The sequence below is a fragment of the Cotesia glomerata genome, linkage group LG9 (assembly GCF_020080835.1).
Source record: "Cotesia glomerata isolate CgM1 linkage group LG9, MPM_Cglom_v2.3, whole genome shotgun sequence".
In the NCBI taxonomy this organism is placed as follows: Eukaryota; Metazoa; Arthropoda; class Insecta; order Hymenoptera; family Braconidae; genus Cotesia; species Cotesia glomerata.
The window spans coordinates 5,084,531-5,100,739 of NC_058166.1; the positions used below are offsets into that span (position 1 = coordinate 5,084,531).

A 16,209-nucleotide genomic window follows, 5' to 3' on the forward strand; every position below is an offset into this window, starting at 1 on the left:
CCGTGACTTGTGAATTTTAAATAAATAAAATTTTGCTTTATTAAATAATGACTTTTTTTGAATTGCACTGTACTTTTTTAATTATTGACATTTATAAAGATATAAGCTCATCCCGATGTTGCACTCATCAAGAGCTTTCATTTGAGTACCCACATACATTTTTGATATATTTTTCATATATACATGTATGTAATATATATAAATATATGAAAAATTGATGTGGGTATTCAAATGAAAGGTCTCGATGAGCGTAACTCCAGGATGAGCTTATATCGTTAAAATTATCAACAGTAGACAAAATACAACGTTATTTCTTAATTATTGATGTTTTTAAAGATATAAGCTCATCCCGATGTTAGACCAGTGCAGCCAGATTGCGGGATTTTTTACTACTACCCAAGCACTAAACGCACGGTAAAAATCCCACGATCTGGCAGCAGTGTGTTAGACTCATCAAGAGCTTTCATTTGAGTACCCACATGCATTTTTGATATATTTTTCATATATACATATATGTAATATATATAAATATATACAAAAATGATGTGGGTACTTAACTGAAAGGTCTTGATGAGTCTAACATCGGGATGAGCTTATATCTTTAAAAATGTCAATAGTTCACAAGATACAGGGTCATTTCTTAATAATTATGTATCTAGAGACAAAGCATTTTTGAATGCAGCCTAAATACTTATCATCATAAATGGACTATTGGTGAGAATGATATAAATCCATGAAAAGGCACAACTCCAGGTCAAGATTTTTCCAACGATACCAAATATAACCATAAAAATAGATTTTATCATATAAATACCCTGGCCATAAAATTTTGCTTATTCTTTTAATAATATAGATCATTTTTTAGTTATAAATTTAAAGATAATTGGTTTTTTGAGAACATTTTATTTTTGTAATTAGAATAAAATTGCACGTGTCAATCAACTAGGCCAGTGTTAATAACTGGGTCTTTTACCTGCTTAAGTAAAAAATTTATCATGTAGAAATTTAAAAAAGTATGAGTGCAAATTTATGACATTAAAGTCAGCAATAACTTGGGGATTTTTAAATTTTATTTAAGGAACAAATTTGTTCTAAAAAATTATTATTAAAAAATTGATTTTTTTTTTAATTTCTGCATGTTAATTACTTTTTATTTCTTGTCATAATTTATTTGTTACAAAAATTCTAAAAATTATCAAATATTTGTTAAATTAATTTTCATGCGTTTTTTTTTTAATATTTTTCTTTACATTAAATTTTTTGGAAAATTGTCAGATGTCAAAAATCGATTATAAAAAAAAAATATTCAAAAAAAATTTGCACTTATAATTTTTTTTAATTCCTACATCTCAAATTATTTTGCTAATTTTTTTTTTTCTATAATTTATTTACTGTAAAAATCTAAAAAAAAATCAAGAAATCTAAAAAATAGAATTTTTTTTATTGAAAATTGGAAAAACAATGCGCGCAATTTTTTAAAAATATTTTTTTAGGTCTAATTTAATAAATGAAAAATACAAAAATTTTTTTCATATGTCTGAATTCTTATTTTAACTGAACAGATAAAACATCGACAGTTATCGACCGAGAAAATCCAAGAACTTTCATTGCAAGTCACGTGATGACAACAATGCATCACAATAATGTCGAGTAATCGCATCAGATGTTCTCCTCGAGTAACATTTATATTTAGAGTGTTTGACACTGACAGATGCAAAAATAATTAGTGATGTTAGTGCTTAAAAAATCACGTCAATTTTCTATTATTACTCACATTTAAACCTTATGTGTTCAATTTTTTTTTTTTAAATACAGTTAATAATTTTATTGTAAAAAACGAATAGAAATTTCAGACAGAATTTTTTTTTCAAGAACTTTGGACAGCTTTCATTAAAAATTTATCTTTTTAATTAAATACTTCAAGTAAATAGTGATAATAATCATTGGAATCATTAATATTTTCGCAAGTGAAAAGGTAAGATTAGATAAATATACTTTTTATTTATCATTTTATTTTTTTTTATTTTGATATATTCAACATAAATTTGTAACATGATACTGCACAGAAAATAAAATTAACTTGAATAAAGAAAAGAATTTTCGAATTAAGAAAATAATTTCAAAAATTTTAAAATTAAGATAAAAAATTCTTGAATCAAGTAAAATTTATTTAAATCAAAAAAAATTTCTTAGTTTAAGAATTTTTTTACTCAAATAAAAAAAATGAAGTTCTTCAAAATTATTTATCTGATTCAAGTTAATTTATTTTTCTGTGTGAATGGAACAGGTATTTAAAAATTTTTTAGATTTTTATAACAATTAAATTAAAATGTAAAATATTTGACAAAAAATTCTACATGTAGAATTAAAAAAAAAATTATAAGTGAATAATACTAAAGTTAGCCGATGTTTTTAATTTTTTTTGTAATTATTAAATTATATTTTTTAAAAATTGTACTTATAGTTTTTCAAGTTTTTTACAAATGAAAATAATTTTTTATCTTTTGTAATGAATTTTTCAATAGAAAAAATTCTAAAAATTTTTAGATGTCGGCTAGCTTAATTTTTATTAAAAATTATTATAAATGAAAAATTGTTTTTTGAAAAAATTCAAAAAATTTTCAACAAATAAATTATAGTAAAAAAAATTTATTTAAAAAATATGACTTTGAAATTAGCACACTTAAATATTTTTTGAAATTTTTTTAAAATCATAAATTAGATCTAGAAAATTATTTTTAAAAAATCACACTTAGAATTTCTTAAACAAATTTTCATGCCATAATTTATAAATAAAAAAATTTCTAAAAATTATCAGATGTCTCTTAATTTCATGACAATAAAATTAGTTGACATCTAAAAATTTTTAGAATTTTTTTTATTGAAAAAATTACTACAAAAAAAATTTTATTTGTAAAATATTTGAAAAACTGTAAGTGCCATAAAAAAAGATATTTTTTCGTTTCTAATTTAATAAAGTAAGCAAAATAAAAAATGTCAGCCAATTTTGTTATTATCTTAATTTTAGTATAATTTAAAAAATTAAATTTTTATAAGTCATCTTTAAAACTCCAAAAAATAATAAATAAAATTAAAAAAAAAATAATTTTCTATAAGGTAAAAGCCCCAATATATGATCACTCCATGTATTTGTATACCTATATTTGTGAATATAGATATACAAATACATGGAGTGATCATATACTGGTACGTGATCATCTATTGGGGCTTTTACCTTACCTAGTTTATTTTCCAAGAAAAAAATTTGTCAAATGTGCAAATTTCAGCATCATATTTGTACCTAATAATTAATAATAGTAAAAAATTGTAAGCCGTCACGGGACGCCTGGCAGATGTGAAACATCGAAATTATTTTGTACAAGTAATAGGCACAAAAGTACAGATTATGACAGGAACTAAATATGGCATGATAAAAAAATTAGGAAAACAGTTGAACCTGAAGGCCATCCCTGAAACTTCCCGCTAATTCCATACCTGGACGCTTAAAATTGCACTTAGGCCGTTTTTGAGCTCTTCGAGCTCAAAAATACAATTTATGTGTTGTTTTGAGCTCTCCGAGCTCAAAGAAATAGCTTTTCCATGCATGTGAGCTCTTCGAGTTCAAAAGTCTGATATAAGTTTGATGAAACACTATTTTTTGAATTTTCAAATCGCAATAACTTTTGAATGAATGAACCGATTTCCACGCGGTTGGTGGCATTCAACGCAGTTTTTTAAGCCTCATAAAAAATCTTAAAGTTTGAAATAATCGAACAAGGAATTTTGGAGTAATTCCGAAAAAACATTTTTTTTCGGTTTTCTTTCCTGCACGATATCTCTCGAACGAATCAACCGATTTTGACCGGATTAGCGGCGATCGACGTGGTTTTCCGAGGTTAAGAGCTGATTAGTTTTTGGAGTTGATCGATAAAGCCGTTTAAAAGTTATTAAAAAAAAACCACTTGAAAAAAAATTTTTTTTCACAGTTTTTTTGAGATTTCTCAAAATCTATCAGTCTGAATCGGTCCAAATTGTATTTAAAAGCTAATTTTGGCCAATTCACTTTCTGAATTATCGCTTATCGCTTTTCTTATTTGTAACGTGAAAACTATGGCGCCACTTGATCAAGCTAGATTTTTTTAGACTGCGTGCGCATATGACAAGAAAAAAGGGCGCTGATATTTAAAAAAAAAAAAATAAAAAATACTCTGTAAGAAATTACTTAATTATAATTTTTTTTTTTTTTAATCAATTACACAATTTATTTTTTCTTAAAAAATGAATGAGCGTTATAAGGCGTGCATTTTTGGATTTTCCAAACTTCTTAATTATATTATTGCTGTGTACCAAATAAAAAAAAAAAATTATTCTTATCTTTCTATTTTCGCTTCGGTTGCTTTATGCCATTTTTGTTTACTCACTCCAACTTATTCTATCTCTTTCTCTTTCGGACGCATGCTAATAATTAATAATAAATCTAAAATTTAAAGGTACGAGGATGAATATGGCAAGAACTGGAGCTATGAAATTAGCGCGGCTACGAGAGCTAATGGCTGCAGTGGAACTGGAAGGAGCAGCAAAGAAAGGAATCCAGGCGCTAATAGTTGGCTCTGAAGACGCTCACCTTTCAGAATACATAACTGATCATGACAAGCGTCGTCAATTTATTTCTGGGTTCCAAGGATCCTTGGGAACAGCAATAATAACTGAAAAAGAAGCAATGTTGTGGACAGACGGGCGATACTACGCACAGGCACAGGCAGAATTTGACCCACCTGATGCTTGGACATTGATGAAAGAAGGAACTATTGGCACACCGACGCAAGATGAATGGCTAATATCAACTCTTCCGCCTAACTCAACAGTTGGTGCTGATCCAAATCTGATGAGCTATGCTGTTTGGATACCTCTGTACAATTCTTTGAGTGCTGCTGGGCACCATCTACTTCCGCTTGAAGAGAACTTGATTGATAAGCTTTGGGGAGACGAGCAGCCTCCATTAATTTCTAATCCAATTGTTCCACAATTGATAACGTTTACAGGAAAAACAGCGGGAGAAAAAATAACCCAGTGTCGAGAGGCCATGAAGAAAAATCGTGCTAGTGTTCTTGTAATTACTACATTAGACGAAGTCGCTTATTTGTTGAACTTGCGTGGCTCTGACATACCTTACAATCCAGTTTTCTTCGCTTATGTTTTTATAACACTGACAGATATTCATATTTTTGTTGATAAATCAAGACTTACCGCGGAAGCTGAGAAACAATTAAGTGAGGAAGGTGTAGAAGCTATTTACCACCCTTACGAAGATGCCAGGTCGTTTTTGAAACAACTCGCGCTGAGTAATTTATTCATTACGGGCAATGGAGCCGAAAATGAAAGGATTTGGATTAATAGCAATGTTAACTATGCTTTACACACTGAATGTGGAGAGGTACAGAGGCACGTTGCTGTTACTCCGGTGAGATTGATGCAAGTTGTTAAAAATCAAGTTGAGATTGAGAATATGAAGCAAGCTCATATTAGAGATTCAGCTGCTCTTGTTAAGTATTTTGCTTGGCTTGAAGATAAAGTCAAAAGTAAATGTGATCCTCCGATCACTGAAATAACTGGTGCTGATAAATTAGAACAGATTCGAAGGTAAGTTTTAATTTTTACTTAAAATAATTAATGAGGAAAATATCTTCAGCGTATTTATATAATAAAATCAGTTTTTAGAATTCAATTTAGTATCATTGGGAAGGTCTTATTTATTTTGTTTTTTAAATGTGAATGAGATTATTCGTCAAAAATTAAATTTATATGATTAAGAGACTAAGAAAAAATTTTTAAGGGTCATATCTTTATTGTAAATTCGATAGTCATTTATGATTTAAATAATTGAGAGAGTAAAGAAAATTTTGTGATGAGCATATTATTATTTTTAAAGAAATTTTTAGAGTTAAATTTGGTATCAAAAAGGTCTTGATAAGAATTTGTTACTTTTCACGGTTTTATATATTTTTGAGTGGCCAATTTTTTATGTCAAGTTTTTGGAGGAGTTTTTAATAGTTTGTTAGTTCTATAAATTTATTCCGTCATATTTGTCCATTAAATTGTTTATGATTTATCTTTTATGGCACTATTAATTTAGAAATCTATATAACTAAGAGAATGAGGAAAATTTTATCTCTGGCGTACTTATATAATAAAATAAATTTTTTAAATTGAATTTAGTACCATTGGATAGGTCTTGGTTTGAATTTGTGCATTTTAAACATTTTATATGCTTTTCAGCAATAATTAATTTATTATGATGAATTTTCGAAGTAGTTATAAATAAACAGAAAAAAAAACTTCTTGCACCAAGAAAATTTTAAAGAAAGACAAAAGTTACTTTTGGAGCAAGAAGAAATTTTCTTGGCCCAAGAAAATTTTTTTGCCTCAAGAAACTTTAACTTCATTCTAGAAATTTTCAATTTTCCTTAATATTTTCTTGAACTAAGAAAATTTACCCTCCAGTCAAGAATTTTTTTTTCAGTGCAGATTCAAATTTCGCGATAAATGTCGTTTCTTCATTTATTTATTTTGTTTTGTACATGCGAATGTGATAAGTCAAAAATTAATTTATAAAATTAAGAGACAGAAGAATTTTTTAACGGGTTTATCTTCATCGTAAATTAGGTTTGATATTTTTTCAACGATAGTCATTTATGATTTAAATAAACGAGAGAGTAAAGAAAATTTTGTGGAGAGCATATTATTATTTTTAAAGGAATTTTTATAGTTAAAATTAGTATCACCATAAAGGTCTTGATAAGAATTAGTGCCTTTTCACGGTTTTATATGGGTTATTCCATGCCAAATCGAAAAATTTTTTACCCAACCCCCTTCGATTTCGCTCAAAGTTTTCTATCTTTTTCTACCCCTCAAAAGACATTTTTAAGAATTTTTTCAGATTTTTTACCCAACCCAAAAAAAGTTACGAATTTAAAAAAAAAACCGCTCTTTATTTTTAAATCGCTAAAACTTTTTCAGTAATTGATCGATTGGGACCACACCAAATAGAAAATTTTTGTTTTTTAATGTAGCTTTTAGAAAAAAATTTCATAAGCCCGGATCTATAAAATATTTCTGTTTTTTCGAAATAACCGTAATTTTTTTTATGTCTGACCCCTTTCATTTTTTTTTACTTAAAAAAAAAACTTCAACTAATTCTGCAAAAATCCGCGCTAGTTTCAAGATGTTCCGACAATCGCTTCTAATTTTTTTTTTAATTACATCTAACATCTTTAAATAAATGAAAAATATTTTTTGTATTTGTTCAAATCACTTTATTTTATATTAAACATTTTTTTTAAATTTTAATTTCAATATTAAATCTATTTTTTCTATTTCTTTTTTCTTGATGACTGTCTTAGCTGAATGTGTGATTTTTTAACATTTATTGTAGGCTCTAGAAAAAAAGACGAATGCAGAATTCAAAAAATTAACAATAATAACAATAATATTTGAATACCGAAACGAATGGAAAATTAGAAAATACCTGTCAATTTATCGCTTTTGAAATTGTCAATTTCTATAGATCCACTAATAATATTTTGATCATTTTCAGAACACTTATTATTTTCATTATCATCACTCTCATCAGAAATATCATCAGCACAGTGTAGGAGTAATTTTTTATAACATGAACTACAGATTCGGTCTTCAGTCGACAAATTGTTTCGCATTGCTAAATGCTCTGGTATATGTTTCAAAGATAATTTTTTCAGATGTTTTTCCAAATTAAATGGATTACAACATCGATTGTAAAACTTTAGCATTGTAACCACTTGCAAACGGAAAAAAGTAAAAATTACTTTTTTTTTCAAATAGTATATGCTTTATTCTAGCAATATAAAATCTATGTGATACGATTAACGATGATTAACCCATCATCAACGATACAATTATTCTTAAAACATAATCTTCAATTGATTTAAATAAAATAGAGATGATATCTCCTCTACCGATAATCAACAGTTCGTAAATTATCATGCTTTATCAGCTAGGGGTAATTTTGATGCCTATTTCATTTTAAAAGTTGTCATTTTTTGGTACAAGAAAAGAAAACGGTCATAAAGTGAAAAAAATGATTTTTCCTTACTTAAAAAAAAAAAAAAAAAAAAAAAAAACAAAATAATTTTTCGGAAGACAACCATTTAAAATTTTCGAATAAAATTTTATTTATCAACTTCTGAAGTTTCACGAGTAAGCCAATAAACTGTCACAATAAAGTTACATAAAATAAGCCAAATTAGAAAAAAAATTTTTTTTTTAATAAAAAAAAAAAATTAGAAGCGATTGTCGGCACATCTTGAAACTAGCGCGGATTTTTGCAGAATTGGTTGGTTTTTTTTTAAGTAAAAAAAAAAAAGAAATGAAAGGGGTCAGACTTCGAGAAAATTACGGTTATTTTGAAAAAACCGAAATATTTTATATATCCGGGCTTCTGAAATTTTTTTCGTATTTTTTTCTAAAAGCTACATTAAAAAACAAAAATTTTCTATTAAGTGTGGTCCCAATCGGTCAATTACTGAAAAAAATTTTAGCGATTTAAAAAAAAAAGAGCGGTTTTATTTTTTAAATTCGTAACTTTTTTTGGGTTGAGTAAAAAATCTGAAATAATTCCTAAAAATGTCTTTTGGGGGGTAGAAAAAGATAGAAAACTTTGAGTGATCGAAGGGGGTCGGGTCAAAAATTTGTCGATTTGACATGGAGTAACCAATAGATTTTTCAGTGATAGACAATGTTTTATGTTAAGTTTTTTGATGAGTTTTAAATAGTTTGTTGGTTCTAAAATTTGTTCCGTCATATTTGTTCATTAAATTATTTGCAGTTGATCCTTTTATAGCACTATTAATGTTGGAAATATATATAATTAAGAGAATAACGAAAATTTTGTCTCTGGCATACTTATATAATAAAATAAGTTTTTTTAAATTTAATTTAGTACCATTGGATAGTCTTGATTTGCATTTGTGCCTTTTAAATATTTTATATGCTTTTCAGCAATAATTAATTTTCGAAGTACTTATAAATAGATTCGAATTTCGCGATAATTTAATGAAATTATATGTATTTATTTATTTTGTTTTGTACATGTGAATGTGGTTTTAGGTGAAAAATTAATTTATATAATTAAAAGACTAAGGGCCAGTTTTTCAATCCGGGATAAAATTTTATCCGAGATAAAAGTACTGCCATTATGATAAAAAAATAAATATTTCAGCACAGTGATATTGCCTACGAGTAATTCTTCTTGAATTCAGTCACTTATTTTGAATTAAAATAAATAAACATTAGCCACATGTCACAGAAATATTCACCTCCAACTGTGACAACATCCTGATTGTAAATAAATGAAATAAAAATTAGGAAAACGGATGACCCGGAAGGAGATCCCTGTAACTTCCCGCTAATTCCATACTTAAGCGCTTGAAATTGCACTTATAATGTTGTTGAGCTCTTCAAGCTCCAAATTACAATTTATGTATTACTAGCTGATACCCGCCCGCTTCGCTGAGCGCTTTATAGAATTGCATTTTTAGATCTAGACTTCAAGTCATTGCAAGTCTTATAAGTAAAGTTGAAATCTGTCTAGCTTCAAGTGCGAAGAATTTTTCTGTTATTGAAAATTTTCTCAGTAACATCAAATTTTTATAGAAAATAAATTTAACATGTTTTTTACGAATTCTATTTAAATAAGTAGCCAAATTTATTTTTCACATATTTAGTGTTTGGAAAATGCATTCATTTTAATCTGTTACATTCCCGTGATCCCGCAATAAGAACAATTTAGAAATTATGTAATCACCAAAAAATAACATGTATGTAAAATTCTTAGTCCGTTGACTGAATTACTACATGTAATGTTAAGTTTTAGAAACTTTACAATGACTTTTTCCCCCGCTGCTAAAGAGACGTTTGTTATAAGGAAATTTTTAGTAAATGTTATTGAAACTCAATAGACATGGCCTAAATTTCATGTTTCAAAAAGTCCTAGTTTATAAACGACATTTTTAGTAGATTTCGTATAAATCTAACTATTTAATTTTGTGGAACCAATTATCATCACCAAACACACGATCAGCATATAAATATAAATTTTCAACACAGTTCACCAGACATAATTAGCTTCTTTCTTAAACTTTTTTTTTAAATGACGTTAAATCTGTTAAATCAATCAAATATTATAAAGGCTATCTAATAAAAACAAAAGAAAATCGTATTAAAAACAAATGAATAAAAAATGAGTCTTTTGTTTTTATCAGGGGGAAAAATGGAAAAATGTACATAAAACTAAATCGTAAGAAAAATGAGGAAGAGTTGATAAAATCCAATAAATAAGTAGCCTATAACCATCTACGAAAAATTCTAGGTCGAATGGTAGCAGTCCCATCCCGATAGCTTCAGCCGTTTTTGAGTTATAAATAGTGTAACTAACACGACTTTCTTTTATATATATAGATTTTGAGCTTTATGAGCTCAAAGAGGTAGCTGTTCTGTGCTTTTGAGCCCTTCGAGTTCATATCTTGCGTTTGACATACATATTATTAATTTATAATTGTGTTAATTAATTTAAAATAATTTAAATGACACAATAAGAGGTTATTATTATTTTTATGATATATTTATTTATTTTTATTTAAATAAACGACCAAATTCATGGAGAACTAATTGAGAGCAATATCACATCACTGAATTATTTATTTTTTTTTTTTTTTTTATTTTATTGGCGGTACTTTTATCGCGGATAAAATTTTATCCCGAATTGAAAAACTGGCCCTAAGAAAAATTTTGTAACGGGTATATGTAGGTAGATTTCATAGAATAGAACAACGGAGATATTTAATAATATTTTAAAAAGATATTTTTTATAATTTGACGCAATTTTCGATAAACATTTGAAATTACTAAAAATTCATCATTAAATATCTCTGAAAATTTTGATTTTAGCGACTTGGTGCTCAAGGACCTTTTTTTGTAGGAAATTGAATGTTCTTCAAGTTTGTTATTCACATTTTTTCTGTAGCGCTTGTCATTCACGAGATAAATGCGAAAAAATGCGAATTTCATTGAAAAATCAAGTTTAGAGGCCTGTACTACCTCGCCGGTTCGAGTTACGGCTTGACCGCAATAGACAATTTTGTAGAGCATTCAATTCTGAAAAAAAACTGTCCACGGTCGAAGCAATGCTGTGAAATGCCACTGAGCTATAGAAATTTAAACATAAAAAAATCAAAATTTCTGTTTTTTTTAAGGGGAAATCTTTAAAAGCCTGGGTCGAGGTCTTAATATTAATATTAAGGGCCTAAACTTTCAGGGTATTTTTTTTTGGGTACTTGCAACAAAATTTCACGATGGAATTGAAAAAAAAAAATATTTGAAAAAAAAAGCACCCTAATATATATATACATATGTAATATAACGCGGGATGTTGCCGCGATTGTGTCTACAGTTCTTGACGGATCTAGATGAAATTTGTTACACATATTATTTGGATAATAACCTTGAATGAGTTCGAAGATGAGCGAAATCCATCCATAAGTTTAGAAATGACAGCTCTTCAAAATTATCAAAATAGTGAAAATCACGTTTTCGGTGACTTAATTGATGTATAACTTTTGGTTGAAAAAAGATGGCTAATTTTTGATGAATTCATATAAAAGCTCGTTAAATTACCTTTAATTTGACCTATATAACGTTGACATTTTGACCATTTTTAGTTATTTTATCAAAGTTAAGAGTTCTATTGAGCCTTTTTCAGGCAATGTGTAGTGCAGCCGACTTATGAATGTTATTCTGTCGATAATTCGTAATAGATCCCAATGAAATTTAGTATACCAATTCCTTAGACAATTAGCTTGCATGAGCCTTAAAATGAGCGAAATCCTTCGATTAGTTCAGAAATAAGGTAAAAGCCCCAATAGATGATCATGTACCAGTATATGATCACTCCATGTATTTGTATACCTATATTTATGAATATAGATATACAAATACATGGAGTGATCATATACTGGTACGTGATCATCTATTGGGGCTTTTACCTTAGTAGCTCTTCAAAATTATCAAAATAGGATAAATTACGTTTTCGGTGACTTCATTTATGTATAACTTTTAATAGCAAAAAAATAGCTGATTTTTGATAAATTCATGTGAAAACTCATAAAATCAGTTGTAATTTGACGTATATAACGTTAACTTTTTGACAATTATTAGTTATTTTATCGAAGTTAACAGTTCAATTGAACCATTTTCAGGCAATGTGTAATACAACCTACTTATGTATGTTAAAATAAATCTCATTCCATGTCAAACGAAAGTTATTGAGACAAGATGAGAATTAATTCTATGAAATCTACCTTCCATTTCGGGTATGACCGAATGGCGTCTTTTTTTATTGTAAATTGGGTTTGATATTTTTTCAGCGATAATCATTCATGATTTAAATAATTGAGAGAGTAAAAAAAATTTTGTAACGAGCATATTGTTATTTTTAAAGGAATTTTTATAGTTAAATTTGGTATCATTAGAAAGGTCTGGATAAGAATTAGTGCCTTTTGGTTTTATATATTTTTTAGTTGTAAATTTTTTATGTCTAGTTTTTGGAGGAGTTTTAAATAGTTTGTTGGTTCTAAAATTTGTTCTATCAAATTTGTCGATTAAATTATTTTTAATTGATTCTGTGATAGCACTATTATTTTCTAAATTTATTTAAAAAGTACCCAAACTCTGTATAGTGTCATAAATATTAAAAAATCATTAATCCAAAATGTTCTTATTCATAATCCGTAAATTGGCAGTCACATAGTGACTGCAGGTTGCTAATTTGAATTATGTTTTTTTTTAATTAACTTAGTTTAAATAATTATTTTTTATTCATACGGATATTTTATTGTTTTCTTAAAATTTTATGTTGCATACAATAATTAATTTATTTTTTTTTTAGAGAACAGAAAAATTTTGTTGGTCTAAGTTTTCCAACAATTTCATCAGTTGGTGCTCACGGTGCTGTTATTCATTATTTGCCATCAGAAAAAACAGACATACCTATTACGGACCAAGAAATATATCTCTGTGATTCAGGTGCACAGTATTATGATGGTACTACTGATGTTACAAGAACTTTTCATTTTGGAACACCTACAAACTTCCAACGAGAAGCGTTCACTCGAGTATTCAAAGGACAGACGGCTATCGCTACGGCAGTATTTCCTATGATGATTAAGGGAAACTATTTAGATATTTTAGCGCGTAAAAGTCTGTGGGATGTTGGGTAAATATTTACTACACTATTTCTAATTAATAAAATGTGCATTAATTATTAATTAAAAAGTAATATATATCTTTCAGGCTTCACTATTTGCATGGCAGTGGTCATGGCGTAGGAGCTTATCTAAACGTTCATGAAGGTCCCACTGCAATTTCATGGCGTCCTTACCCAGATGATCCAGGATTACAACCAGGAATATTTTTATCTAATGGTGAATTCTTTTTTCTTTAATTTATAAAAAATCTAACTATTTTAGCCAGTTATTACGTCCACAGTTCTTAACCGATCTTTATGAAATTTTGTAGACTTATTTTATGAATCAATACCAAGATCAAGTTCGATGATGAACAAAGTCGGCTAGTTAGTTTACGAGTTGTGGGTGTTTAAAAATTTTTTTCATTTTCAAAAAATTTTGAATTTTGTCAATGTTATGAAAATAATTTTCCAGATGTAAAAAATAGATAAAATCAATTAAATTTATCTTGAAGTTCACATAATTGTCTTCAATTTAAGCTATTAGTTTGTCTAATTTTTATGATTTTTTTAATTCAATCCATGATTTTGAAAATTTTTCAATTAATTTATTTTGGGTCTTTTTTTTTTTTTAATTTTTTCAGCCGTATCGGTGCAAAGAAAAATTGTTCAAAAAAATGTTCACAGCTTGTAACATCAAAATGTGACACAAATGTGAATATTTTTTGAACAATTAATAAAAAATCGAGAATGTTTTTAGATATGCAGTCTGGATTGATTGATAAATTTTGAGAATTTTGTAATTTTTTTTTAGATATTTTTTAAAAAATGTCTCAAAAGTGTTTAAAAAAGGTGACTAAATTGAGAACATTTTTTGAACAACTAATAAAAAATCGAGAATGTTTTTAAATATCGATACTGCCATTCTAATACGGCATATCCCACAAAATTTGAGGTATTGACTTTTTTGAAAAAAAGAATCACAACAATATTATGCAAGTCATATTAAAAATTTAAAGGTCAAATAGTTTGATAACTATTTTTAAATAAATATTTTCATCCGTTGAATCCCATTTAATCAATGTTAAAAATGAACTGTTTTTACCGTCTGCTGTAAAATTTTCTAAATGTGGGATACGACGTATTAGAATGGCAATATCGATATGTAGAGTCTGGATTGATTGATAAATTTTGAGAATTTTGTAGTTTTTTTTTTAGACATTTTTTTAAAAATGTTTCAAACGTGTTCAAATAATGTCTCAAAAGTGTTCAAAAAAGGTTTAAAAAGTGTTTTGAAATTATTCAATCAATCTAGACTCTGCATGTTCTAAAGCTTCTCGATTTTTTATTAGGTGTTCAAAATATGTTCACAATTGTGTCACATTTTGATATTACAAGCTGTGAACATTTTTTGAACAATTTTTTTTACATGGATAAAAGATAGCTTAAATTAATTGAATTTATGTCAAAGTTCACATAATAATCTTCAATTTAAGCTATTATTCGTCGAATTTTTATTTTTTTTTTTTTAATATATTTCGAAGTTCGTAAAATTAATTTTTGGCTATTTTCGTCAAATAAATTTCATACATTACAAATCTTATTTTTTAGATAGATTTTATTTTTAATATTCATCTTAGAAATTTACATAGGGTAGAAGTACCGTTTGTGGTCACTGTACCGTTTATGGCCATTTATTGTTTAAATAAACGATAGAAATGAGTTTATATTAATTAATCATTACAAACTTAATTTGTTTTAATATAAATTTTTTAAAACTTAACAAAAATATGGTTATAAGATTATAATTTTTAATAAATTAATTCAAATGTTAACTGGCCAAAAACGGTGCTAAGGTGGCCAAAAACTGTACTTCTACCGTATATAGTTTATTTTTTTTGTTTTAAAATTTTTAAAAATTAATAAAATGAAATTTTTTTTTTATTTTTTGTAATAATTTTTTCAATGAAAAAAATTCTAAAAATTTTTAGATGTCGGCTAAATAAGATTTCATTAAAAATGAAATATTATTTTTTGAAAAAATTCAAAAAATTATGATAAAAAAAACCATTTAAAAAATATGACATTGAAATTATCAGAAACTTGACAATTTTTTTTTAAATAATAAACTTGATCTAAAAATTATTTTTAAAAAATTACACTTAGAATTTTTTAAACAAATTTTACTAGTCATAATTTATTAGTAAAAAAATTTCTAAAAATTGTCAAATAAATTTCATACATTACAATCTTATTTTTTAGGTAGATTTTTATTTTTAATATTCATCTTAAAAATCTACCTATTTAGTTAGTATTAATGAATATTTATTTACAGAACCTGGATTTTATGAAGACGGAAGTTTTGGAATACGCCTTGAAAATGTTCAGTTTGTCATAAAAGCCAAAACTCCTTACAAACATAGAAATTTAGATTTCTTATCTTTTGAAACAGTAACATATGTTCCAATCCAAACTTCTCTTCTTGATGTTGACTTACTTACCGATCAAGAGGTAAAATATTATTTTTAATTTTATTCATTGTTTTAATTAATAAGTATAAAAAATAATTTTGACATTGTTATTGCAGATTGAATATTTAAATTCTTATCATGCCAAGTGTTTAGAAATACTTCGACCTCTCCTTCAAGGTGAAGATGACATTCAAGCACGTCAGTGGCTTGAAAAAGAAACACAACCAATATCTAGATAGTAATATTTAGAATATCAATAATCAATTATTTGTTTGTTTTCAACAATCTAAAAAGATTTAAGTGTACTTTTTTGTTAAATTCTTTTTTTATAATTAATATCTTTTTATACACACGAGATTTATAACTCAATTATTTACATTCTTAAAAATCAAATTAAAATCACAGTTGAAAAATTAATTATTTGTAAGCGATAATAAAAATACTAACCAAATTTTTTTTTTTTTT

At 26.7% G+C, this 16,209-nt stretch overlaps 1 protein-coding gene across 1 annotated transcript; it reads left to right on the forward strand.

Moving 5' to 3' along the window:
• Positions 1-1,921: 1,921 nt before the first annotated feature.
• On the forward strand, positions 1,922-16,191 carry LOC123271238 (xaa-Pro aminopeptidase ApepP). Its single transcript, XM_044737504.1, has 6 exons — positions 1,922-1,975; positions 4,491-5,640; positions 12,977-13,303; positions 13,381-13,511; positions 15,609-15,784; positions 15,861-16,191. The coding sequence occupies exons 2-6, from the start codon at positions 4,499-4,501 to the stop codon at positions 15,981-15,983; spliced, it is 1,899 nt and encodes a 632-aa protein (XP_044593439.1). The 5' UTR covers positions 1,922-1,975; positions 4,491-4,498; the 3' UTR covers positions 15,984-16,191.
• Positions 16,192-16,209: the final 18 nt, after the last annotated feature.

Excerpts from the sequence above, each read along its gene's own strand:
- LOC123271238 (XM_044737504.1), top strand. The coding sequence starts at position 4,499 with ATGAATATGGCAAGAACTGGAGCTATGAAATTAGCGCGGCTACGAGAG. Across the intron at positions 13,512-15,608 it reads AGGAATATTTTTATCTAATG|AACCTGGATTTTATGAAGAC; the intron begins GTGAATTCTTTT and ends ATTTATTTACAG. Across the intron at positions 15,785-15,860 it reads ACTTACTTACCGATCAAGAG|ATTGAATATTTAAATTCTTA; the intron begins GTAAAATATTAT and ends TTGTTATTGCAG.